Below are 26,437 nucleotides of genomic sequence, written 5' to 3'. Positions count from 1 at the left end.
CTGTACCATCTAAAGGGTGTTATGACAGTTTGTAAACTTTAATAATGGCTTATTTTCAGAAAATCCTTGCAGAAGTTGCAGTGTTACATCTAGTTGCATTGCAGGCTCCTTACCTGGGAATGGGCCGCGTGGTAGGAACAACTGGTACAAACTTTGGGCAGTTGTCCATCTGCTCCTGAACTTTATTGCAGGAGGAAATATGAGTCCGCATTTTCACCAGAGTCACCTAGCACAATAAATATATTAGATTGCATACATCTGACAGAAATTTTGACTAATTCCATATTTCTCCACACATTCAATAGTAATATGAAATGTACAACTCTTCTTAATTGAAATCTGAATCAAAATCAGGCAAAATATGTCCCTCCAATGAAAATTTGTCGCTTAATTCAAATTACTGGTGAATTTGAATTATCACTGCAAATGGGTCCTTGTCAATGAAATCTGCCGCTTAAATTGAAATTCAATCTCATGATGAATGCCAGGAGCCTTGATGTGGTATTCATCTCCACCTGAGGGCAAGTAGCCAAAGAACAGTTTGAGAACATGGGAGGGCAGAAGTACAAGATCCTTGTAAAAATAAATTAATTGTACAAAAATGAACATCTCTCCCACCACTTTCTCCACCTACCTGAAAGACAAAGAAAAAATTACTGCTGGTTACCAGAGGATGCATGCCTGACCTTTCTGAGCAGATGCAAGCAGCTAACCTTCTTGGGCTATCTGAACATAGCATACTGAGAAAGGCAAATTAATTTAACAAAAATTTGGAACTGACCTTGTTGGAAGTGTAATTATACTGTAACAAACTTCCAAAGGAATATATAATGAAAAGGTTTCAAGGAAGTGACAAAGACACAAGATTTTCAATATATAACACTATTATAGACAGATTAGATTATAGATAAGAAATTTACAAATAAAGTACAATGATGTGTTACAGGAGAGTATGATGAAATCACGTTCTAGACATTCTGTTTTTATCCTATCAAGTGTAGATTGTCTGGTACTTCCCATTGGCTTTGCAAGTATAAAAAGAACAGCTTTCTTGGAAGCAAAATGTAAGCAGTTTAATTTAGCAGGGTATAAAATCATCTGAAGAAATAAATATGAAAATTTTGTTCTCCATTATGTTTTGGAATCAACTGCAAGGAATTCTGATTGGACAAACAATTATTCCATTGCAGTGAGAAAGTCCTATTGATGTATAGAGGGAATGTGAACATCCCACAAATACTCAGATTGTAGCATTTCCCTGAAGGTAACAGGATGATAGTTCTAGATAAGATATAAGCTCCAAGCTTAGGTTACTATAAAATTATTAATGAAGCTACTGAAACACAAAAGGTAACTTTTGTCAGTAAATGTAATCACTATTAAAACAAGTATTTGTTCAACTTAGAAATTTAAGTTACTAAGAAATGGCAGACAAGAGATCCTAGAAGCTTTGGTAACTAATTGACTCGCCTTTTGTTTGTCTAAAAAATTAATTTAAGAGTGAATCGCAATGCCTTATTGTGGGCTTCATAAACCTGTTACAAACATAAGTTAGGAACTACCTCATCCCCTGTAAGATGACAATTAAAGTATTATACTCAACTGTTACCCATTTATGCACACACTTTCATTGTGCTTAAGGTGCATTGAACAATTTTCTTGAAGGTCAAGGTAGCAGTTAAGGTACAGCAAGCAGATACTGAGGTGTCCAGGCTGAGGTGCTCCTCTGCTGTTAGGGAGTTTCTCAGTGAAGTTAGCAGCAACTGAAGCAGAGGATAGCCCTGTTCTCCTAATAATCATCCACCCGTATTTCTCCTACTTTAAATAATACAAGCACCGTGAAATGTTGCACAAGAAAGGCATTATGTCTGCTTCCCGAATAACTGCAACTGACATGCATGATGATATTTCTGTGGTCAAATACCACTTGTAAATGAAGACTCTTCATGAAAGCCACGAGGTTGATTCAGGAACCATATGTGGCTCTTTGCCATCTGATGAAAGCTGTGCATCATGATCAGGTTGATGTCTCCCTTCCACAGGAAAAGCGATGAATGTGTTGCCCTTGTATATATAGCTGTCATTCCATGGTAGATGTGTGCACTACAGGATGCCTGATGAGGCAGGTATCTCATGGGTGGCATAGAAGATGTGGTAGCATGAAGGTTTCATGCGATGGTAACTTGCACTTCTAGAGAAAGAACCATCCCTGATCCAGATATTATGGATAGATCATTCATCAGCAGACAGCTCAATTCTAATGCAGACTGACTTATGAAGTGGAAGCAGTGAAAACAAGAATCTCCTGATGAGGCTCACAGGTGGTGACACCTAGCCCTATACTAAAATCTCCTTGCTTGACTATGCATTCCACCACCTACCCTATCTAACTCGCTGTAGCTGTTATCATCGAGTCATGCATTGGTCTTTCTCACTATTCTTCTGGTACCTTCTCCTTTCAGCATCTCACAATGGTCCACCCCTAAAGCCTCTCCATTAAAATCCTCTTTTGCTAGCACTCGCAGCCACCTCCTCAGCCCTATCCAAAGCTTTTCCTGAGATATCTTCCCTCAGTCTCTGCACTAAGTGACTCCTCATCCGGCACAGTGGCGCAGTGGTTAGCACCGCAGCCTCGCAGCTCCAGGGACCCGGGTTCGATTCCGGGTACTGCCTGTGTGGAGTTTGCAAGTTCTCCCTGTGTCTGCGTGGGTTTTTTCCGGGTGCTCCGGTTTCCTCCCACAAGCCAAAAGACTTGCAGGTTGATAGGTAAATTGGCCATTATAAATTATCACTAGTATAGGTAGGTGGTAGGGAAATATAGGAACAGGTGGGGATGTTTGGTAGGAATATGGGATTAGTGTAGGATTAGTATAAATGGGTGGTTGATGTTCGGCACAGACTCGGTGGGCCGAAGGGCCTGTTTCAGTGCTGTATCTCTAATCTAATCCTTCGGGATTTCAATCTTCATCACAACTCATCCTATCCTCACTCCTCTGATTTCATTGTCCTCCAAAAACATTTCTCTCCAAATAAACTCATATTCATGGCCACCCCTTCAACGTTTCCATCTCAGATGGTCTCCATATTCCCACTGTCTTGATCACACCCAAGGCCATCTCTGATACTTCTATTCTTCAACACCTACTTTCCCTAATCCCTTCCAACCCTACTTCCTTCTTTGTCCATCCTGAAAAATTGCTCCCCAAATCACTTAACGTTGCACTTTCAAACTCCTACTGCCTAGCCTACGGTCTTCCATATTTCTGTAGCTGATGATCTGCTTAATTGCTCCCTGTATCTACCTTTGATGCCCTTATCCCCCAAAAAACCTTTACTCTCTTCCATCCTGAACCCCATCTTCACTCCCTCAAGTCCAAGCAGTGCAGACTTGAGTATATTTGATGTACAAATGGTTTTGCCATCCAACACCATATCTGGCTGGACTACATGAAGGATTATTGTGCCTCACTCCCCTCTACCAAAACCACTTTATTCATATATAAGGAGAAAGAGGGTATCTAGAGAAAGGATTGGCCCACTAAAGGACAAAGGAGGAATGTTATGCTTGGACTCAGAGAAAATGGGTGAGATTCTAAACGAGTACTTTGCATCGGTATTCACCGAGGAGAGGGACATGACGGATGTTGAGGTTAGGAACAGATGTTTGATTACTCTAGGTCAAGTCGGCATAAGGAGGGAGGAAGTGTTGGGTATTCTAAAGGGCATTAAGGTGGACAAGTCCCCAGGTCCGGATGGGATCTATCCCAGGTTACTGAGGGAAGCGAGAGAGGAAATAGCTGGGGCCTTAACAGATATCTTTGCAGCATCCTTAAACACGGGTGAGGTCCCGGAGGACTGGAGAATTGCTAATGTTGTCCCCTTGTTTAAGAAGGGTAGCAGGGATAATCCAGGTAATTATAGACCGGTGAGCCTGACGTCAGTGGTAGGGAAGCTGCTGGAGAAGATACTGAGGGATAGGATCTATTCCCATTTGGAAGAAAATGGGCTCATCAGTGATAGGCAACATGGTTTTGTGCAGGGAAGGTCATGTCTTACCAACTTAATAGAATTCTTTGAGGAAGTGACAAAGTTGATTGATGACGGAAGGGCTGTCGATGTCATATACATGGACTTCAGTAAGGCGTTTGATAAGGTTCCCCATGGCAGGCTGATGGAGAAAGTGAAGGCGCTTGGGGTCCAAGGTGTACTAGCTAGATGGATAAAGAACTGGCTGGGCAACAGGAGACAGAGAGTAGCAGTAGAAGGGAGTTTCTCAAAATGGAGACGTGTGACCAGTGGTGTTCCACAGGGATCCGTGCTGGGACCACTGTTGTTTGTGATATACATTAATGATTTGGAGGAAAGTATAGGTGGACTGATTAGCAAATTTGCAGACGACACTAAGATTGGTGGAGTAGCAGATAGTGAAGGGGACTGTCAGAGAATACAGCAGAATATAGATAGATTGGAGAGTTGGGCAGAGAAATGGCAGATGGAGTTCAATCAGGGCAAATGCGAGGTGATGCATTTTGGAAGATCCAATTCAAGAGTGAACTATACAGTAAATGGAAAAGTCCTGGGGAAAATTGATGTCCAGAGAGATTTGGGTGTTCAGGTCCACTGTTCCCTGAAGGTGGCAACGCAGGTAAATAGAGTGGTCAAGAAGGCATACGGCATGCTTTCCTTCATCGGACGGGGCATTGAGTACAAGAGTTGGCAGGTCATGTTACAGTTGTATAGGACTTTGGTTCGGCCACATTTGGAATACTGCGTACAGTTCTGGTCGCCACATTATCAAAAGGATGTGGATGCTTTGGAGAGGGTGCAGAGGAGGTTCACCAGGATGTTGCCTGGTATGGAGGGCGCTAGCTATGAAGAGAGGTTGAGTAGATTAGGATTATTTTCATTAGAAAGACGGAGGTTGAGGGGGGACCTGATTGAGGTGTACAAAATCATGAGAGGTATAGACAGGGTGGATAGCAAGAAGCTTTTTCCCAGAGTGGGGGTTTCAATTACTAGAGGACACGAGTTCAAAGTGAAAGGGGAAAAGTTTAGGGGGGATATGCGTGGAAAGTTCTTTACGCAGAGGGTGGTGGGCACCTGGAACGCATTGCCAGTGGAGGTGGTAGATGCGGGCACGATGGAGTCTTTTAAGGTGTATCTGGACAGATACATGAATGGGCAGGAAGAAAAGAGATACAGAAGCTTAGAAAATAGGCGACATGTTTAGAGAGAGGATCTGGATCGGCGCAGGCTTGGAGGGCCGAAGGGCCTGTTCCTGTGCTGTAATTATCTTTGTTCACTCAATACACCAGGATCCTCCTGAAAGGCAAAGATAATCCCTGGTCTCTTTTCTCCACTGTCAAGCCTCTCCTTAAACATCTCTCCCCTGCCCCCTCCACCCTCACCTCCTATATATGCCATTAGTGTGGCTCCTCAAAATGCCAGTCCTAATATCGCACACCTAGCAATTTGGGGGCTTTGAATTTCTGGCCCATGCCTGCAGAGCAAGATTTAACCTAATGCTTCTGAGCTATAGGATTTCACAGCATGCAAGAGCTTGTAAGAAGCTAGAACCCTCAATTAAAAATTGAATTAGGCCTCTAATGAGGGATAAATACTCACCGTTAAAATCTTTGAAAAGCATAAGATTTAAACCATCACAAAGTCATGGAATAATATGCAACACCAGACTAGTATAGACATAATTTATTCCACTAATTGTACAGAGCAATAGAATGATCACGTTGCCTGTCCCCAACATTTTCTCCATCAAAATAAGTAATTTTTTTGTCACTGTTTTATACAGCCCCACATAACAAACTTATGAGCAAACTTATAGCTCATGGAATAAAAGGGACAGTAGCAACATGGATACAGAATTGGCTGAATGACAGGAAACAAAGAGTAGTGGTTAATGGAGGTTTTTCAGGCTGGAGGAAGGTTTGTAGTGGAGTTCCCCAGGGGTCAGTGTTGGGACCCTTGCTTTTCCTGATATATATTAATGACTTAGATCTTGGTGTACAGGGCACAATTTCAAAGTTTGCAATGAAACAAAACTTGGAAGCATTGTGAACAGTGAGGAGGAAAGTGCAGATCTCCAAAAGGACATAAACAAGTTGGTGGAATGGGCAAACAGGTGGCAGATGAAGTTCGAAGCAGAGAAATGTGAAGTGATTCATTTTGATCGGAAGAACATGGAGAGACAAAATAAAATAAAGGGGACAATTCTAAAGGGGGTGCAGGAGCAGAGGGACCTGGGTGCATGGGTGCATAAATCATTGAAGGTGGCAGGACAGATTGAGAGCGGTTAATAAATCATATAGTATACTGGGCTTTATTAATAGAGGCATAGAGTACAAGAGCAAGGAAGTTATGTTGAACTTATATAAGACACTAGTTCGGCCTCAGCTGGAGTATTAGGTCCAGTTCTGGGCGCCGCACTTTAGGAAAGACGTGAGGGCACTGGAGAGACTGCAGAAAAGATTCAGGAGAATGATACCAGGGATGAGGAACTTCAGTTATGAAGATAGACTGGAGAAGTTAGGACGGTTTTCCTTGAAGAAGAGAAGGCTGAGAGGAGATTTGATAGAGGTATTCAAATCATGAGAGGTCTGGACAGAGTAGATAGAGAGAAATTGTTCCCACGCATGAAAGGATCGAGAACGAGAAGGCACAGATTTAAAGTATTTGGTAAGAGAAGGAAAAGTGACATGAGGAAAAACTTTTTCACACAGAGAGTGGTTAAGGTTTGAAATGCACTGCCTAAGAGTGTGGTGAAGGCAGGTTCAATTGAAGCATTCAAAAGGGAATTAGACTGTTATATGAACAGGAAGAATGTGCAGGGTTACGGGGAGAAGGCGGGGGAATGGCACTGAGTGAATTGCTAATTCGGAGAGTCGGTGCAGACATGATGGGCCAAACGACCTCCTTCTGTACTGTAACAATTCTCTGATTCTCAACATATTGCTAAAGGCACCAGCAAAAATGAATTATTCCAATCCCATAAGTAGATTGGAGTGTCATCTACTACAGCACAGGATAATAAACTGTTATTGGATTGTAACCTACATTTTAACAAATACGGATAGCATTTATGGATATCATTTTAGTAATCAGATTTTAAAAAGAAACTTAATTCCAAAACATAATGCATTAAGTGGTTTGCTTTAGCATACCTTTTTATTGCATCCTCGACAGGGAGCCTTGTAAGAAGAAAGCTGTTTCTCCACGTTAGAGGCCTTTTCCACCTTTTTTGGGTCAAACGGCATACGGCAAAGTGGGCACAGAGGTGACACAACCTGGAGGCAGGGTTGTAAACATTCCCCACAGAACCTGAAAGAGAGTGGATTATTGTTAGCAAGCAGTTTGCAGGTACTCATTCTCTTGTTACAAGGAAGAATTAACCTTAAGTCAGAGAAAATCTAACAAAGGACTTAATTATCAAGCTAATAAATCATTAATGAACAAACTTCTCAATAAACCCTTTACATAATTTTTTTAAAATTCATTTATTGGATGTGGGCATTGTTGGCAAGGTCAGCATTCATTACCCATCCCTAATTGCCCTCAAGAAGGAAGTGGTGAATACAATCGAGTGGCATATTAGGTCTTTTCAGAGGGCAGTTAAGAGTCAACCACATTGGTGTGGGTCTGTATTCACATATTGGCCAGACCAGGAAGGCAGGGCAGATTTCCTTCCCTAAAGGACATTAGTGAATCAGATGGGTTTTTATGACAATTTGGTATTGTCATGGTCACCATGACTGATACTAGCTTTTATCTCAGATTTATTTAACTAATTGAAATTAAATTCCCCACTTGCCATGATTGGATTTCAACTCATGTCTCCAGATCATTAGTACGTTAGTATTGAACACCCCACTTTGAGATTGCGCATATTTAAGCACAAAATCTAGGCTAACACTCCAGTGGAGTACTGAGGGACTGCTGCACTGCCAGAGGTGCCATCTTTCAGATGTCAAATATTACTTTTCCTTCTTAAATCAGAATCAAATATAGTGCAATACAAAAGTCCATTTTTCACATATAGCGAGTTATCTCCTGTAGTATGTCCAACTAGATTCTACATCCAATAAATCATGTAACTCAAAAGTGCTCATCCTTGTTTACAATGTAAATACTAATGTAAAATAATATATTTATATACATAAACTACTTAATTATCTAAAATTATAGTTATAAAAGAACTCCCATCAATATAGCATCTTCCATGACCACAGAGCATCCCAATGTGCTTTACAGCCAACGAAAGACTTTTGAAGTGCAGTCATTGTTGTAATGTAGGAAATGCAGCAACCAATTTTCACACAGCAAGCTCCCACAAACAGCGATGAGATAATAACCAGATAATCTGTTTAGTGATCTAGGTTGAGGGATAAATATTGGCCAGAATACTGGGAAGAGCTCCTGGCTTTTCTTCAAAATAGTGCCCTGGGATCTTTTAAGTCCACTGGAGAGCTGACTGGGCCTTCGTTTATCTTAAAGATGGCACTGCTGACAGTGCACTGAACTGTCAGCCTAGCCTTTTGTACCCAAATGTCTGGAGTGCATCGTAAACCCAAAATCCTTTGGGTCAGAGATGAGAGTGCTGCCACTGAGTCAAGGTACACTATAAAAGTCTTTGCACATTTATTAGTTGTGGCTCAGTCATGAATAGATGCTCATGTTAAGGTAAATGTATTTCAACCTAATTACTTCACTTTCTGTTTCCTCACTGTGAGCATTCTAAGTCCTTTTGTTTTTAAGGGGGTGCGGAAAAGGGAAACAGGTAGGTCAGCTGCACATCAGGTGGTCAGTACACCAGTCACTAGGATTCACATCCATATCTGCAGACAGGTGGCCAGACCTTGATTTTCCATATAATTAATGTATGTGGAAGCTTCAATTCCCACAGGAAATCATTACAGCAGAATCAATAGCACTAGTACAATAAGTGATAGGTGAATGCCTGACTAAATGGATGCCTCCTCAGAAACATGCCAGAACGATCAACAGGAAGTGTACCCTATTCAGCATTAGCTGTCAAGATGCCACCAAGCACTGTTGCCCCTATCAGGCAATGACTGTGTTTACTGAGGTGATTCGAGAGCTATATGAAGAGTTGTACGATCTGTTGCAAGAATATCTTCAATTACTATTCAATACAAGCTGGCACACACAGAAAGAGCAATGATCAACTGCAGCCTGAAATTTAACTCCATTTGTTTGTCATGCACCAATGCTCACCTATGAGGGTACCATGGAGCAGCAGAGAGAGCCATCCTCCTTGCAACCACTCCATGCTGTATTAATCTCTATTTAAGCAGTCAACGAACAGAGAATTGGGTTAGGAGTGCTCCTCCACGCCTGAAGGCTTGCCATTGTACCTTGGATTAACTTTTAACTTTTGCCTGTTACCTCTTAGTTCTTCACCCTTCAACCCGGAGAAATGGCCAACCTGCTAATGGGCTGAGATGCTTTGAGTCTTTCCAAAGGCTTTCAGAGTAATTCTCCCTCTTTACAGAGAATAGCGCATGTTTTTGCACAAAGCTTCCCACAACGTATGGCTGAAATTGGCAAATCTATGGCATATCATACTTTTGGATCTTGCATTCTACAATGCCACAGGAGAGGAAGGTTTTAATTTCTCATATCCAATTCATCCTTACATAAAGGAAACGTGGTCATTGAAATACAGTGGGAAAAACCATATACAACTTGCTTTAATAAACATTATACTGTATGACACCATTTAGAGATGCAGAAAACTTATTGATAGCAATGCAGAAGCAAAATACTGCAGATGCTGGAAATCTGAAAAATAAAACAGAAAATGCAGGAAATACTCAGCAGGTCTGGCAGCATCTGTGGAGAGACAAACAGTGCTAACATTTTAGGTCAGTGACCTTTCATCAAAACTTCTGATGAAAGGCCATTGACCTGAAACATTAACTCTGTTCCTCTCTCCACAGATGCTGCCAGACCTACTGTGTATTTCCAGCATTTTCTGTTTTTATCTTGATACTAATACATGCCTTTAAAAAACAAACAAACTCGAAGTCTAATTCCATTCATCCAGTTGAGCCTGTGGTTAGAGTATTCATTGGCATGAGGTTAGAAACATACTGCTGACGTGAGGTTTCTCTGGGCTTTATACAACATTAGCTTATTGCATCCCAAACTTACAGGACTCAGTTGTACAAAAGCAAAAACGATTAGTCATTGAGGTCAATAACTGCAGTGTAGTAGTTTCTAGAACAATGTTTCTGAAACAACAGGGCAGAGAGTCACAGTTCTTTTCAGAAAACTACTAAAAAAATATAAAATAAATTCAATAGATCATCAAAAATAATATGCATTTATACAACCCCTTTAAAGTAGAAAAAAACATCTTAAGGCACTTGACATAGAGGAGAAAAAGAGCAAACTCCAAGCCTTTGTGGGAGGGTTAAAGAGGTGGCCAAAAGTTTGGCCAAAGTTATGGGTTTTGGAAAAATTTTTAAAAGCAAAAGATGCCAGGTTTGATTCCTGGTCTCCAATGAAACAGCCAAGCATCCTGTTCCTCACTGCTATTCAGTGTCCCCTGCTGAGGAAGCATTTATGGACATCAGGTTAGGATGGAACAAAGCTTGGCTCTGATGCTTTCCACAATCAAATAGTCTCTCAACACTCACCATTAAGGAGGAATACTACATATAAAAAGCAAGAAGGACACATTTACATAGTGACTCACAAGACCTCATGATGTACAAAGCACTTTATAGCCAACAAAGTACTTTTGAAATGCAGTCATGGCTGTGATGTGGAAACTGTGGCAGACAATTTGCACACAGCAAATTCTCTTAATCAACAATGCATCAATGACTAGGTAATCTGTTTTAATGACATCGGTTAAAGGATAAATAGGATACTGGAGAGAATTCCTGTGCTCTTCACTAAACAGTGCCATGGATCTTTTACAGCCACCTGAGGGCAGACATGGCTTTGGTTTAATGCCTTATCTGAAAGATGGCACCTCTGACGATCTAGTGCTCCCTCAGTACTGCATGGGAGTATTAGCCTAGATTTTGTGTTCAAGTCTCTGCTGTGGGACTTGAACCCACAACCTTCCAACTTAGAAGCGAGAGAGCTACCAACTGAGCCACGTTTGACACTTAAATATTTTGCTTAGAGCACATTATGAGGCTGGTATATCATTAACGGATTCTAAGCGATGTTATAGAACATAAGCATCAACCTTGAAAACCTTATCAAGCCAGATATTGCACTTTTTATTCTCTTTTTTTTTCCCCCTCACTATTTCCCCCTGTTCCTGTTCTTTTTCCTGGAGACATTGACTCCTTCTCAGAGCTGTATTCCATGGTTGATAGATACCCTCCAGTACCTTGCTGAATGAGACATTATTCATGCCTCAGCCTTGACAGCATATGTTAGCAAGCTTTTCAACTGCAGGGATCACAGAAAAATGCAATTCTGTCCTCACTTGGCACCCAAATACGTACTTCTTGCAGGAGCTTCTATAAAATAGATGTTAGCCAATTTTTCACGTAACCCAGGGCTGTTGAGGCCAACAGTAGAGCCTTATGTTACCCTGACTGAGTTGAACATGATCTGGGATACAGAAAAATAAAGAACCAAGAGTTAGGCATAAATAGGTCTAACATGTTTAATTAGGGAAACAAACTTTTCATGCAAAATTGACTTGGAATTGTCAGGAGTAGCCTGTATTTTATGATGATGATACAGTGGAGAGGTTGGAGGTTGGTGGTTGGGGGCGGGGTCGGGTGGAAGAGAAGGGCAAGTTATCAATGTTGGGAGCCCTGTTGTTTCTAATTTACATTAATGACTTGGTTGTAGAAGCTCAATGCAAACTGGCCAAATTCCCAGACAACTATAATTGGCAGCTGAGGGGGCACATCCGGAATAAGAGATAAAATATGTAAATTGTAAGAATACCTGCAGATTAAATTTAAAGCAGATCAATGTGACATACTGCAAATAGGATGAAAAGAATTAAAGTACTCTCTAAATGGTACTGAAATAGGTTGCACAGAGTAAGCAGACAACAGTGTTTCGAGGACTGAGTACTATGTTGGGAGTTTGTTGGAGAGGGCAAGAGATGCTGCTTACTGTTCCTTCATCTGAAAGCTAGGGACTCTTAAGTTGCTATTACTTTAGCTCAGTAATTTCATAATTAATTGACCAATTAAATAAATAAGATTAGACATGACAGGGATGGTGATGTGCCATGACTGCAACATGTGGGAATCTGTGGAATGCACTGCTGTCCCAGGCAACCATATCTGCGGTAAGCGTTTGCAGCTGGAGCAGCTTCAGCTTAGAGTTGCTGAGCTGGAGTTTGAGTTGCAGACATTGAGGAGCATCAGAAAGGGGGAGAGTTACCTGGACACTTTATTCCAGGAGGCAGTCACACTCCCTTAGGTTAAATAGAACTTCAGAGTTGGTCAATGGTCAGGGACAGGAGGATGTGACTCCGAGTCAGGCAGGTATGGGGATCCAGCATGTAGTGATGGAGGATCCTCAGCCCTTGACTTTGACCAACAGGTACAAGGTGCTTGCTACCTATGCGGATGAGAATAAGGACTATAGGGTGGATGAGCAAATTGACCAGGGCACCACGGTGCAGGATGCCATTCAAGTCAGGGGAGTGAAAAGGAATGTGGTAGAGTTAGGGGACAATATGGTCAGGGGGATAGATACTTTTCTCTGCAGCTGCAACTAGCAGCTATGAAGGTTGTGTTGCCTGCTTGGTGCTAAGGTTAAGGGCATTTCCTTGTGGCTGAAGACTAACTTGGAGTGGGAGTGGGAGGATCCAGTTGTCATGGTCCACGTAGGAACAAACGACATAGGTAGAACTGCGAATGATGTTCTGCTGAGAGAGTTTGAGGGGTTAAGGCCCAAATTAAAATGTAGAACATCAAAGGTAATCATCTCTGGATTGTTAGCAGAGCCACGCGCCAATTGGCATAGGGTAAAACAGATTAGAGAATTAAATACGTGGCTCAAAGAGTGGTGTGGGAAGAAGGGGTTTTGATTCATGGGGCACTGGCACCAGTAGTCAGCAAAGAGAAAGCTGTTCCACTTAAACAGGGCTAGGACCAGTGTCCTAGCAAATCATATAACTAGGGCTGTGGGTAGGACTTTAAACTAACTGGGGGAGAGGGTGAAAGGAGATTTAGGAATCCAAAGAGAAACGTTGAGCCAATAGAACAGTCTAGTAATATGGGTAAAGACAAGCAGAGTGAGACAGGAAGGGACATAGAGTTTGACGATAATTGTGTATCAGTGAGTAAGGTACATGCAGGGAACAGCAGTAAAAAAAATGAAATTAAAGGTTCTTTATTACAGAATTATCATGCATTCAGATAAGGTAGATGAACTAGTGACACAAATAGAAATAAATGGTTTAGATCTAATCGCCATTACAGAGACATGGTTACAAGGTGACCAAGGTTGGGAAATACTCCAGATTACACAATATTTTGAAAAGACAGGCAGAATGGCAAAGGAGGTTGGGTAACCCTGATAGTAAAGTATGACATAAGGACATTAGTGAGAAAGGACTTTGGCTCAAAGAATCATGAAGTAGAATCTGTATGGTGGAGATTAGGAATAGCATGAGTCAGAAAACGCTGGTGGGAGTAGTGTGCAGGTCCCCTAACAGTAAATATACTGTTGCACAGAGCATTAAACAAGAAATTATTGGAGCTTATTGTAACAAAGGCAATGTAATAATTGTGGGGGACTTTAACCTTCATATACACTGGACAAATCAAATTGGTAACTGTCGTCTGGAAGATGAGTTTGTGGAATGTTTTTGTGACAGTTTTCTGGAGCAAAATGTTGTGGAACCAACTAGGGATAAAGCTATTTTAGATCTAGCATTGTGTAACGAGGCAGAATTAGTTAGTAATCTCATAGTAAAAGATCTGCTGGAAAATAGTGATAATAATAGAATTGAATTCCATGTTATGAACATAGGAAATAGGAAGAGTAGGTCATTTGGCCCCTTCAACCTGCTATGGCATTCAATAAGATCATGTCTGATCTTCTACCTCAATGCCATCTTCCCACACTATCCCCATATTCCTTGATATCTTTAATATCTAGAAATCTTGTGATCTCTGTCTTCAACATACTCAATGACTGAGTCTCCACAGCCCTCTGGGATAGATTCACCACCCTCTGTGTGAAGAAGTTCCTCCTCATCTCAGTCTTAAATGGTCTACCTCTTATTTTTGAGACTGTGTCCGCTGGATCTGGATCCCCCAGCCAAGGGAAACATCTTTCCTGCATCAACCCTATCAAGCCCTGAAAGAATTTTGTATGCTTCAATGAGATCACCTCTCATTCTTCTAAACTCCAGAGTATACAGGCCCAGTCTCCTCAACCTCTCCTCATAGGACAATCCCCCATCCAAGGAATCAGTCTGGTGAACCTTCGTTGCACTCGCTGTATGGCATGTATATCCTTCCTTAGGTAAAGAGACCAAAATTGTACACAATACTCCAGGTGCAGTCTCACCAAGGTTCTATACAATTTCAGCAAGACTTCTTTACTGCTATACTCTAATCCTCTTGCAATAAAGAATAAGTTTGTTAAGTTTGAAAGCGACATACTCCAATCACAAACAAGAATCTTAAACTTAAACAAAGTCAATTACATAAGTATGAGGAGAGAGCTGGCTGAGGTTGATTGGGTAAGTAGACTAAAAGGTATAACAGTAAATGAACAGTGGGAAATATTTAAAGAAACAATTCAAAATGTTCAACAAAAATACATTCCATTGAAAAATAAAAACTCAGCAAGAAAGATCCATCTGTGGCTTACTCAGGAAGTTAAGGATATTAGATTAAAAAAGAGGCTGATAATGTTGCAAAGAATAGCAAGTCTGAGGATTGGAGTGTTTTAGAAACCAGCAAAGGGCCACCTAAAAGTTGGTAAAAAGGGAAAAAAACAGAATGAGAATAAACTAGCTAGGAATATTCGAACAGATTGCAACAACTTTTACAAGTATATAGAAAGGGAATAGCTAAACGTTGGTCCCTTAGAAGTGGAGACAGAAGAAATTATTATAGGGAATGAGGAAATGGCAGAGATATTGAACAAATATTTTGTGTCAGTCTTCACAATAGAAGACACAAGTTGCATACCAGAAATATAGGGTAACCTAGGGGTGAAAAAAAATGAGGAAATTAAAGGTAATTAATATCAGTAGAGAAAAAGTATTGGAGTATTTAGGGACTAAAATTGGATAAATCCCCAGGACCTGATGGTCTACATCCTGGGGTTCTAAAAGAGACAGCCGCAGAGATGGTAGATGAGCTGGCTATGATTTTCCAAAATTCCCTGGATTCTGGAACGGGTCCCAGGAGATTGGAAGTTAGCAAATGTAACACCACTATTCAAGAAAGGTGGGAGAAAGAAAACAGGGAACTACTGGCCAGTTAGCCTGACATCTGTCATTAGGGAAGTGCTGGAATCTATTATTAAGGAAGTCTGAACAATACACTTAGAAAATCATAGTATGATTGGGCAAAGTCAACATGGTTTTACGAAAGGGAAATCGCGTTGGACAAATTTATTAGAGTCTTTTGAGGATGTAACTAGTAGAGTAGATAAAGAGGAACCAGTAGGATGTTGTATATCTGGATTTCCAAAAAGCATTTGATAAGGTGCCACACAAAAGGTTAATAGGCAAGATAAGAGCTCATGGAAGTGGGGGGTAATATATTAGCATGGATAGAGGATTGGTTAATGAACAGGAAGCAAAACGTACGCATAAATGGGGCATTTTCAGGTTGGCAGGCAGTGACTAGTGGAGTGCCACAAGAATCAGTGCTAGGGTCTCAGCTATTTACAGTCTATATTAATGATTTAGACAAAGACACCGAGTAATATATCCGAGTTTGCTGATGATACAAAGGTAGGTGGAAATGCAAGCTGTGAGGAGGACACAGAGAGGCTGCAGAGAGATATAGAAGGATAAGTAAGTGGGTAACAAGGTGGCAGATGGAGTATAATATGGGGAAGTGTGAGGTTATTCACTTTGGTCATAAGAATAGAAGAGCAGAATTTTTTTTTTTTTTAAAAGGTGTAAAACTTGTAAATGTTGATGTTCAGAGAGACTTGGGTGTGCTCGTACAAGGAACATAGAAAGTTAGCATGCAGGTACAGTAAGCAAGTAGGAAGGCAAGTGGCATGTTCGCCTTTATTGCAAGGGAATTGGAGTACAAGAATAACAAAGTCTTGCTAAAATTGTGCAGGACTTTGGTGAGACCACATTGGGAATATTGTGTGCAGTTTTGGTCTCCATATTTAAGGAAGGATAGAAACCATAGAAAAATTACAGCACAGAAGGAGGCCATTCAGCCCATTGTGTCCATGCCGGCCAAAAAAGAAACTATCCGCCCAATTTAATCCCACCTTCCAGCACCTGGTCCATAGCCTTGCAGGTTACAGCACTTCAGGTGCAGGTCCAGGTACCTTTTAAAAGAATTGAGGGTTTCTTCCTCCACCACTGGTCCTGGCAGCGAATTCCAGACACCCACCACCCTCTGGGTGAAAAATATTTTCCTCATGTCTTCTCTAATCCTTCCACCAATCATCTTAAATCTGTGACCCCCTAGTACTTGACCTCTCCGCTAAGGGAAACAGGTCCTTCCTGTCTACTCTATCTAGGCCCCTCATAATTTTGTACACCTCAATTAATTCACCCCTCAGCCTCCTCTGTTCTAAGGAAAACAACCCTCGCCGATCCAATCTTTCCTCATAGTTGCAACTTTCGAGCCCTGGCAACATTCTTGTAAATCTCTTCTGTACTCTCTCCAGAACAATTATGTCCTTTCTTTAATGTGGTGACCAGAACAATCCTCCAACTGTGGCCTAACCATCGTTTTATGCAGTTCCAGCATTACATCCTTACTTTTGAATTCTATACTTCGGCCAATAAAGGAAAGCATTCCATATGCCTTCTTTACCACTCTATCTACCTGTCCTGACACCTTTAGGAACCTGTGGACATGCGCTCCAAGGTCTTGCAATTCTTCTACTACCCCTCTCTATATCCTCCCATTTATTGTATTCCCTCGCTTTATTTTCCCTTCCCAAATGCATTACCTCAAACTTTTCTGGATTGAATTTCATTTGCTACTTTTCCGCCCAGTCAACCAAATCATTGATATCTTTCTGGAGTCTACAGCTATTCTCTTCACTATCAAATACACGGCCAATTTTTGTGTCATCAGCAAATTTCCCAATCATGCCCCCCACAAGCAAGTCCAAATTATTAATATATACCACAAACAACAAGGGATCCAACACTGAGCCCTGTGAAACGTCACTGGAAACAGTTTTCCATTCACAAACACATCCATCGACCATTACCCTTTGTTTCTTTGTCCTGAGCTAATTCTGGATCCAACCTGCCACATTCCCCTGTATCCCATGGGCTTTCGTTTTACTGACCAATCTGCCATGTGGGACCTTGTCAAATGCCTTACTAAAGCCCATGTAGACCACATCCACTGCACTACCCTCATCAATCTTTCTTGTTACTTGCTCAAAAACTCAATTAAGTTAGTAAGACAAGACCTTCCTTGAACAAATCCATGCTGACTATCCCTGATTAATCCGCACCTTTCTAAGTGGCAGTTTATCCTGTCCCTCAGAATTGATTCTAACAATTTACCCACCACCGAGGTCAGACTATAATTATTTGGCCTATCCCTCGCACCCTTTTTAAACAATGGTACAATGTTTGCAGACCTCCAATTGTCTGGTACCTCTCCTGTATCTAGTGAGGATTTGAAGATGATTCTCAGTGCAGCCGCTATTTCCTCCCTGGCTTCCTTTAACAACCTGGATGCAATCCATCTGGCCCCGGCGATTTATCCACTTTCAAGGATGTCAGACCCTCTCTCATTATGCTTATCGTACTTAATATTTCATACTCCTCTTTAACTACAATGTCTACATCAACCCTCTCCTTTGTGAAGACAGAGACAAAAAAACTCATGAAGAACCCTGCCCACATCTTCTGCATCCATGCATAAGTTCCCTTGTACATCTCTGATAGGCCCCACCCTTTCCTTAGTTATTCACTTGTTCTTAATTTACTGATAAAACAGGATATATTAGCACAGGAGGCAGTACAGCGAAGGTTCAGTAGATTGGTCCCTGGGATGAGAAGGTTGTCCTATGATGTGAGGTTGAGTAAATTGGGCCTATATTCTCTGGACTTTAGAAGAATGAGAGGTGATCTCATTGAAAGTTACAAGATTCTTAAGGCGCTTGACAGGGTAGACACTGAGAGGTTGTTTCCGCTGGCTGGGAAATCTAGAATGCAGGGGCCCAATCTCAGAATAAAGGGATGATTATTTAGGACTGAGATAAGAAATTTCTTCACTCGAAGGGTTGTGAATCTTTAGAATATTCTACCCCAGCGGGTTGTGGATGCTCCATTCTTGAATATATTTAAGGCTGGGACAGACAGACCTTTGATCTCAGAGGGAATTAAGGGATATGGGGAGCAGGTGGGTAAGTGGAGTTGAAGCCCAAGATCAGCCATGATCATACTGAATGGCACAGCAGGCATGACGGGCTACTCCTGCTCCTGTTTCATATGTTTTTATATTCTTAAATAGTTAAAATTAAGTTGAAAAAGTTCTACAGTTTTTAGTCGACTTGAGATACAAGACTGCAGAGAAGTAATAAATAAAACAGATAGAAAACTGAATGATATAATGGAGGAAATCATGCCTAAACAGTATAGTGCTCTAGTCAGACCACAACGTAAACATTAGTTGGCTGGATGCTGCAATAAAATAATGGCGGTGAGGCCAACAGTGCTCACCATTATTGATGTATAAATCAGACAGCAACTTCCAGTAACCGCACATGTAGTTAAATGTGTAAATCCAGAAGCTGCTGTCCGAGATGCCTTACTTATCCGGAAGCTGAGCGATAATGGTATCTCACTGAGAGATTCGGCATTGAAATGTATGGAACAGCGAAGCTACTGTACTAACCTGATAGATACTAAACTCACCAGAAAAAGTTAGGGCGGGTCCATTCCAGTGTAAGTTCCCTTTTAAATGGCATGGTAAGCCTTAATTACTGTCAAAACTTCACTGGTACTGAAAATTAACTTAAAGATGGAATCTCATTTGTTTAGATTTTAATTATAGTTGGAGATTTGTCTCTTTTAATGCAATCTTCATTTCCCTCTTTTTATATCACATTCTGAACCTGATTCGACACTGAATTCAATATTCTAACTAACTTTTTACTTCAGACTCTGCGCTGCTTATTAACGATTCTTCAATCTGATTGATTAATCAGATACATATTCTATACACCTAGGTCCCAGATACTCTGTAGAGGGTGCTGCATTTCTTTGATTGTTGGCTGGCAGGAACCTCTAGTCCAAAAGCCCATAGAAAGTCTATGGGCAAGTGCATATGTAATGCCCGTCCTTCTGGTCATCATATCACACAGGAGACTGTTCCCTAGTGTCAGAAGACTGAATTGAGGAAGGACTGAAGAAACCTGAACTTTTCAGCCTTGAAGTGAGGCATCTACAGATTGCTATTTTAGGCCTATATAACATAGTAAACCATGCAGAGAAAACAAATCCAGAAAATGCTTTCAAATTAAACTGTGAGAGTAGGGCAAGCAAACACAAAATCAAATAAATAAAAACAGGGTTCCAACTCTGCTTGGATGTATTTCTGGAGGTTCGATTACGTGACACTCGATCGTGTGATACTCGATCAGGTGACGCTCTAGCACTGCAGTCTGCACATGTTATTGCAGTTAATCTATCATAGTTGGGTCCCCTGGAGGCAAATGTCATTGTTCACAATTTTTTTCTTAAACTGGTACTTAGGTAGTTATTTCTGGCGTTATGGTGAATGGCCAAGAAGACATTCCAGCAAGGAATGAACACAAGAACATAAGAAGAAATGAGAGCTGGAATAGGCATTAGAGCCTGCTCTGCCATTCAATAAGATCATGGCTGATCGTCTATCTCAACTCCATCTTCTCACAATATCCACCTATCCCTTTAGTCCCTTAGAACCCAAAAATCTATCGACCTCTGTCTTGAATATACTCAAAGATTAAGCATCCACGGCTCTCTGGGGTAGAGAATTCCAAAAGATTCACAACTCTTCAAGTGAAGAAATTTCTCCTCATCTCGGTCCTAAATGGCCAACCGCTTATTGAGGCTGTGACTCCATGTTCTAAATTCCCCAGTCATGGAAACATTTTCTCAGCAACTATCCTGTCAAGCCCCTTAAGAATTTTATATGTTCCAATTAGATCAATTACTCTCATTCCTCTAAAATAGAGAATATCGACCTACTCTACTCAATCTCCCCCCCAAATGAAAATCCCCTCATGTCAGGAACCAGCCTAGTGAACCTTCTTCACTGCACTCTGTCCAGGGCAAGTTTGTCCTTCCTTAGCCAAGGAGACCTAAAACTGCAGAGTATGCCAGGTGAGGCCTCACCAATGTCCTGTACAACTGTAGTAAGATTTCTTGACTCTTATACTCCAATTCCTTTTCAATAAAAGCTACCATAGCCTTCCTAATTGCAGGTTAACTTTCTGTGCTTCATGTACAAGGATACCCAGGTCCCTCTGAATGCACATATTTCACAGTCTCTCATCATACAAAAAATATTCTGAATTACTGATTGGCTGCAACTGAGGACAGGCAGCACCTTAAGCACCAGGAAGACAGCCAGGATGGTGTGGGGCAGGAATTACATATTTGAATCCTGGAACTCTGTTTGAATCTCCTCAATCGATTTCACCCCGCCACAGTACCAAAACAGCTCTTACAAAAGTCACAAATGACATCCAATACAATTGTAACAACGGTAAACTATCTCTCCTCGCTCTTCTCGATTAGTCTGCAGCCTTTGAAACAGTTGAGCACACCAGCCTTCTCCAACATCTTTCCACCGTCATACAGCTGAGTAGGTCTGCACTTGCCTGGTTCCATTCTTATCTACCCAGATGTGGCTAGAGATTTAGCTTCCGACTGCATATCCACGTCATCACTAAGACCGTCTACTACTTTCGTAACATCACTCAACTCCGCCCCTCCTCAGTTTATCTGTTGTTGAAACCCTCATCCATGCGTTTATTATCTCTAGACCTAACTATTCCAACACATTCCTGACTGGCCTCCCACATTCTACCTCAGTAAACTTGAGGCCATCCAAAACTCTGCTGCCCATGTCCTAACTAGCAACAAGTCCTGTCCACCCATCAATCCTGTGCTATCTGACCTACACTGGTTCCCGATTAAGCAACGCCACAATTTTAAAATTCTTATCCTTATTTTCAAATCTCTCCATTGCCTTGCCTCTCTCTCTCGCTGTAATCTAGTCTAACCCTTCGAGATATCTGCACTTGTCCAATTCTGGACTATTGACCATCCCCAATTTTAATCACTCCACCACTGGTGGCCATGTCTTCAGCAGCCAAGGCCCCAAGCTCTGGAATTCTATCCCTAAACCTTACCGCCTTTCTATCTCCTTTCCTCCTTTAAAACGATCCTTAAAATCTACCTCTATCTGCTCAAATATCTCTATCATAGAGAGTCATAGCGTCATTTACAGCACAGAAAGAGACCATTTGACCCATTGGGTCCATGCCAGCTCTCCACGGAGCTGTGCAATGAGTCCCACTCGCCAACTCATTTCCCGTAGCCCTACATTTCTCTCAGGTGGCCATCCAACTTCCTGTTGAAGTCATTGATTGTCTCTGCTTCCACCACCCTTGTGGGCAGTGAGTTCCAGGTCATTATCAACCGCTGCGTAAAAATGTGCTTCCTCATATTCCCCCTACATCTTTTGCCCAAAACTTTCGATTTTTCCTCTAGTCCTTGTACCATTTGTTAATGGTAACAGTTATTCCTTGTCTAACTTATCTAAGCCTGTCATAATCTGTACACTTCTATTAAATCTCCCCTCAATCTGCTTTGGTGTGAGAACAAACCCAGCTTTTCCAACCTAACCTTGTAACTGAAGTCCCCCATCCCTGGAACCATTCTGGTAAATCTCCTCTGCACCCTCTCAAGGACCTTCACATCCTTCCTGAAGTGTGGTGACCAGAACTGGACGCAATACTCCAGTTGGGGCCTAACCAGAGCTTTATGAAGGTTCAGCATAACTTCCCTACTTCAATGCATCTATTTATGAAGCCCAAGATCCCATATGCTTCACTAATCACTCTCTCAATATGTCCTGCCACCTTCAAAGATCTATGCACATGCATCCCCAGGTCCCTCTGTTCCTGCACACTCTTTAGAACTGTGCCATTAAATATATATTACCTCTCTCTATTCCTTCTGCCAAAATGCATCACCTCACACTTGTCAGTATTAAATTCCATCTACCACATTTCTGCCAATTCTGCTAACCTATCTATGTCCTGTTGCAAGTGGTTCATATCATTCTCACTGTTTACCACACCTCCAGGTTTGGTGTTGTCAGCAAATTTTGAGATTCTATTCTATATTCCAAGATCCAAGTCAGTTATATATAGCAAAAAAAAGCAGTGGTCCCAGCACGACCCTTGGGGAACACCAATGTCTACCATCCTCCAATCTGAAAAGGAACCATTTACAATGACTCGGTTTTCTGTCCTTAAGCCAATTTTTCATCCAATTGCACACAGACCCTTCTATTCCAAGAGCCACAATTTTGTTAACCAGCCTTTTCTGTGGTACCTTACCATGTGCTTTCTTAAAATCCATATAAACAACATCCACCACATTCCATCCATCAACCTTCTCTGTTACTTCATCAAAAAATTAAATTAGATTAGTCAAGCATGATCTGCCTTTTACAAATCCATGCTGGCTATCCTTAATTAACTTGAACCTCTCCAACTGTCTGTTGATATTTTCTCTTATTATTGTTTCTAAAACCTTACACACCACTGATGTTAAACTAACTGAACTGTAGTTGCTAGGACTGTCCTCACACCCTTTCTTGAAGAAGGATGTCACATTTGCCACTCTCCAATCCTCTGGCACCTCCCTGTATCCAGGGAAGATTGGAAGAGTATGGCAAGCCCTTCCGCTATCTCCATACCCACTTCCTTTCGCAACCTGGGATGCAAACCATCTGGACCAGATGACTTATCTAACCTAAGCACAGCCAGCCTTTTTAGTACCTCCCCCTTCTCAATTTTTACCCTATCCACTGCCTCTATTCTCTCTCTGCTTCTATTGATATTTTGTCAGCCACCATTTCCTTAGTGAACACTGATACAAAGTACCCATTAAGTATATTAGCCCTGCCCTGCACCTCTAAGCATATATTACCCTCTCTGTCCCTAACAGACCCCACTCCTCCTCTTATTATTTACTTACCATTTATGGGGAGACGGTGACGTAGTGGTAATGTGACTGAATTAGTAATCCAGAGGCCCAGGCTAATTCCCTGGGGACCTGGGTTCAAATCCCACCACGGCAGCTGGTGGAATTTAAATTCAATGAATTAATAAATTTAATTAATTTTAAAAATCTGGAATTGAAAGCTGGTCTCAGTAATGGTGCCATGAAACTACAATTGATTGTCATAAAGACCCACCTGGTTCACTACTGTCCTTTAGGGAAGGAAATCTGCCGACCTTATCTGGTCTGACCTACATGTGACTCCAGACCCACAGCAATGTGGTTGACTCAACTCTGTCCTCTGAAATGGCCTAGCAAGCCACTCAGTTCAAGGGCAATTAGGGATGGGCAACAAATACTGGCCTTGCCAGTGATGCCCACATCCCACGAAAGAAAAAAAAACATACCAGTCGAAGATCTTTGGGTTCCCTTTTATGTTGTTTGTGTGTCTTGGTACAAAATTTTGTTTAATAAAGCTCCTTAGAGCGTTTTACTACTTTAAAGGCGCTATATAAATCCAAGCTGTTGTTGAGAATCCAGGCCACAGAGATGTGCAGGCGTGAACCATGCATGCAAAAGTACATTCCTTTTGGATGGCTAGCAGCAGCTTCTGGGAGATCAATCGCCTATTCTGAGAGACTCCCGGGTAATCCAGGAAGGTTGGTAACTATGAATTATTACAATGACAAACTAAGATGAACCAAATTTATATCCATAATTCCTTAAAATGTTGAAACAAAACTTGATATTGCTCCCTAAGTTACAGATAATTGGAGTAAATAAAGATAAGGAAATTGCAAAAGGCAGGAGACCATTAGGTATTTATCCTCTGCCCGAGCTATATTCAGTGTATAAAGACACTTTTCCCTACCTTCAAGGCACTCCTGGCTCAGGTCCTTGCATCCTCTCTCGATTCTCTCTTTCTTCAAAATTCCAATTCCACCTACTCTTTGCAACAGTTCCTCCACCACCACTAACTCCAATCTGGCACTGGGACGACCAGCAGGAGCCAGGGAATGCATTGTTGATGGGCTGAAAGCAAAGACAGCCAGGATGGTGTGCATACATGAACAAGGAACTTTTCTCTTGGGTCATCAGTAACAATGCCCAGAAGACCAACTGCCAATTTCAGGAGGTTTAGCGACCCTAAATAAAAGTCAAACCCAGGGCTTATATCAGGAAGTTCCTCTTCACATAAAGAGCACTCAATCCATAGAACAGACTTTTCAGATTGGGTAGTGGAGGTGAAAATTCAAAGCATCTGTGGAACAGTTTGATGCAGTTGTATAGAGATTTGTGAATGGATCAGCTAAGTTGGACCAAATTGTCATTCTCATCTTATCATTTAATGTGATCAGTTAACTCAGTGCAGGCTAGAGATCAAGCTTTGAAATTCAATGGTCAGAATGGCAGCTATTCGCTGGATAAGCAAATTGAGTCACTCACAAAGCTTATTGTTCCTTATAATTTGCATTATTACAGTTTTAGTATATGATATGATAGCCATTACAGAGACACGGTTGCAAGGTGACTAAGGCTGGGAACTAAATATTCAAGGGTATGTGTCATTTCAGAAGGATAGGAAAAAAGGAAAAGGTGGTGGGATAACTCTGTTAATAAAGGATGAGATCAGTACAGTCGTGAAAAATCTTAGCTTGGAAGATCAAGATGTAGAATCAGTTTGGGTGGACATAAGAAATAGTAAGGGAAAGAAGTCACTGGTGTGAGTAGTTTATAGACCCCCCCCTAAAAGTAACTGCACTGTAGGAGAGTATAAATCAAGAAATAATGGGGGCTTGCAAGAAAGGTACTGCAATAATCGTGGACGATTTTAATCTTCATATCAATTGAATGAATCAAATTGGCAAAGGTACCTTGGAAGATGAGTTCATAGAGTGTATTTGGGACAGTTTCTTAGAACAATACGTTCTGGAACCAAACAGGGAGCAGGCTATTTTAGACCTGCTAATGTGTAATGAGACAGGATTAATAAATTACTTCTAGTAAAGGATCCTCTGGGCAAGAATGATCATAACATGATGAATTTCACATTCGGTTTGAGGGTGAGAAATTTGGGTCTCAAACTAGTGCCTTAAACTTAAATAAAGGCAATTACAAGGGGAAAATAGGTTAAAAGGCAAGATGGTAGCGAAGCAGTGGCAGACATTTAAGGAGAGGTTTCATAACTCTCAACAAAGATATATTCATTGAGAAACAAAGACTTTATGAGAACGATGCACCATCAGTGGCTAACTCAACAAGTTAAGAATGGTATCAAATTGAAAGAAAAGGTGTACAATGCTGCGAAGATTAGTGGTAGACCAAAAGATTGGGAACATTTTAGAAACTAAAGGATGGCTTAAAAAGAGGGAGAAATTTGAGTATGAGAGTAAACTGGCAAGAAATATTAAAAAAAACAAACAGTAAAAGCTTGTACAAGTACATAAGAAGGAAATGTATAGCCAAAGTAAACATTGGTCCCTTAGAGGATGAGACAGGGGAATTAATAATTGGAAACAAAGAAATAGCAGAGACTTTGAACAAGTATTTTGTATGCATCTTCACAGTAGAAGACATGTAAAGCATCCCAAGTATAGCAGAAAATCAAGGATCAAAAGGGAGGGAGGAACTTAAAACAACCACAATCACTAAAGAAGAAGTACTAAGAAAAATAATGGGACTAAAGCCTGACAAGTCCCCTGGACTTGATAGCCTGCATCTTAGTCTTAAAAGAAGTGGCTGCAGAGATAGTAGATGCATTGATTGTAATCTTCCAAATTCCCCAGATTCTGGAAAAGTCCCAGTGGATTGGAAAACCACAAATGTAACACCTCTATTCAAGAAAGGAGGGAGACAGAAAGCAGGAAACTATAGGCCAGTTAGTCTAACATCTGTCATTGGGAAATGCTAGAATCCATTATTAAGGAAGTAGTAGCAGGTCATTTAGAAAATCATAATACAATCAGGCAGAGCCAACATGGCATTACAAAAGGGAAA

At 41.2% G+C, this 26,437-nt stretch overlaps 1 protein-coding gene across 1 annotated transcript in view; it reads right to left on the bottom strand.

Annotated features, from left to right (window-relative positions):
* LOC137378821 (E3 ubiquitin-protein ligase RNF166) overlaps positions 1-26,437 on the bottom strand; it is an 86,755-nt gene that overhangs the window by 28,802 nt on the left and 31,516 nt on the right. The window contains exons 2-3 of the mRNA XM_068049241.1: positions 7,179-7,335; positions 114-226 (exon numbers count right to left, since the gene is read on the bottom strand). Of these exons, the coding sequence (XP_067905342.1) occupies positions 114-226; positions 7,179-7,335 (270 nt within the window). The remainder of the gene's footprint in view (positions 1-113; positions 227-7,178; positions 7,336-26,437) is intronic.

This window comes from Heterodontus francisci, chromosome 17 (genome assembly GCF_036365525.1).
Source record: "Heterodontus francisci isolate sHetFra1 chromosome 17, sHetFra1.hap1, whole genome shotgun sequence".
Lineage (NCBI taxonomy): Eukaryota > Metazoa > Chordata > Chondrichthyes > Heterodontiformes > Heterodontidae > Heterodontus > Heterodontus francisci.
This window is presented reverse-complemented; position numbering and strand designations above follow the sequence as displayed.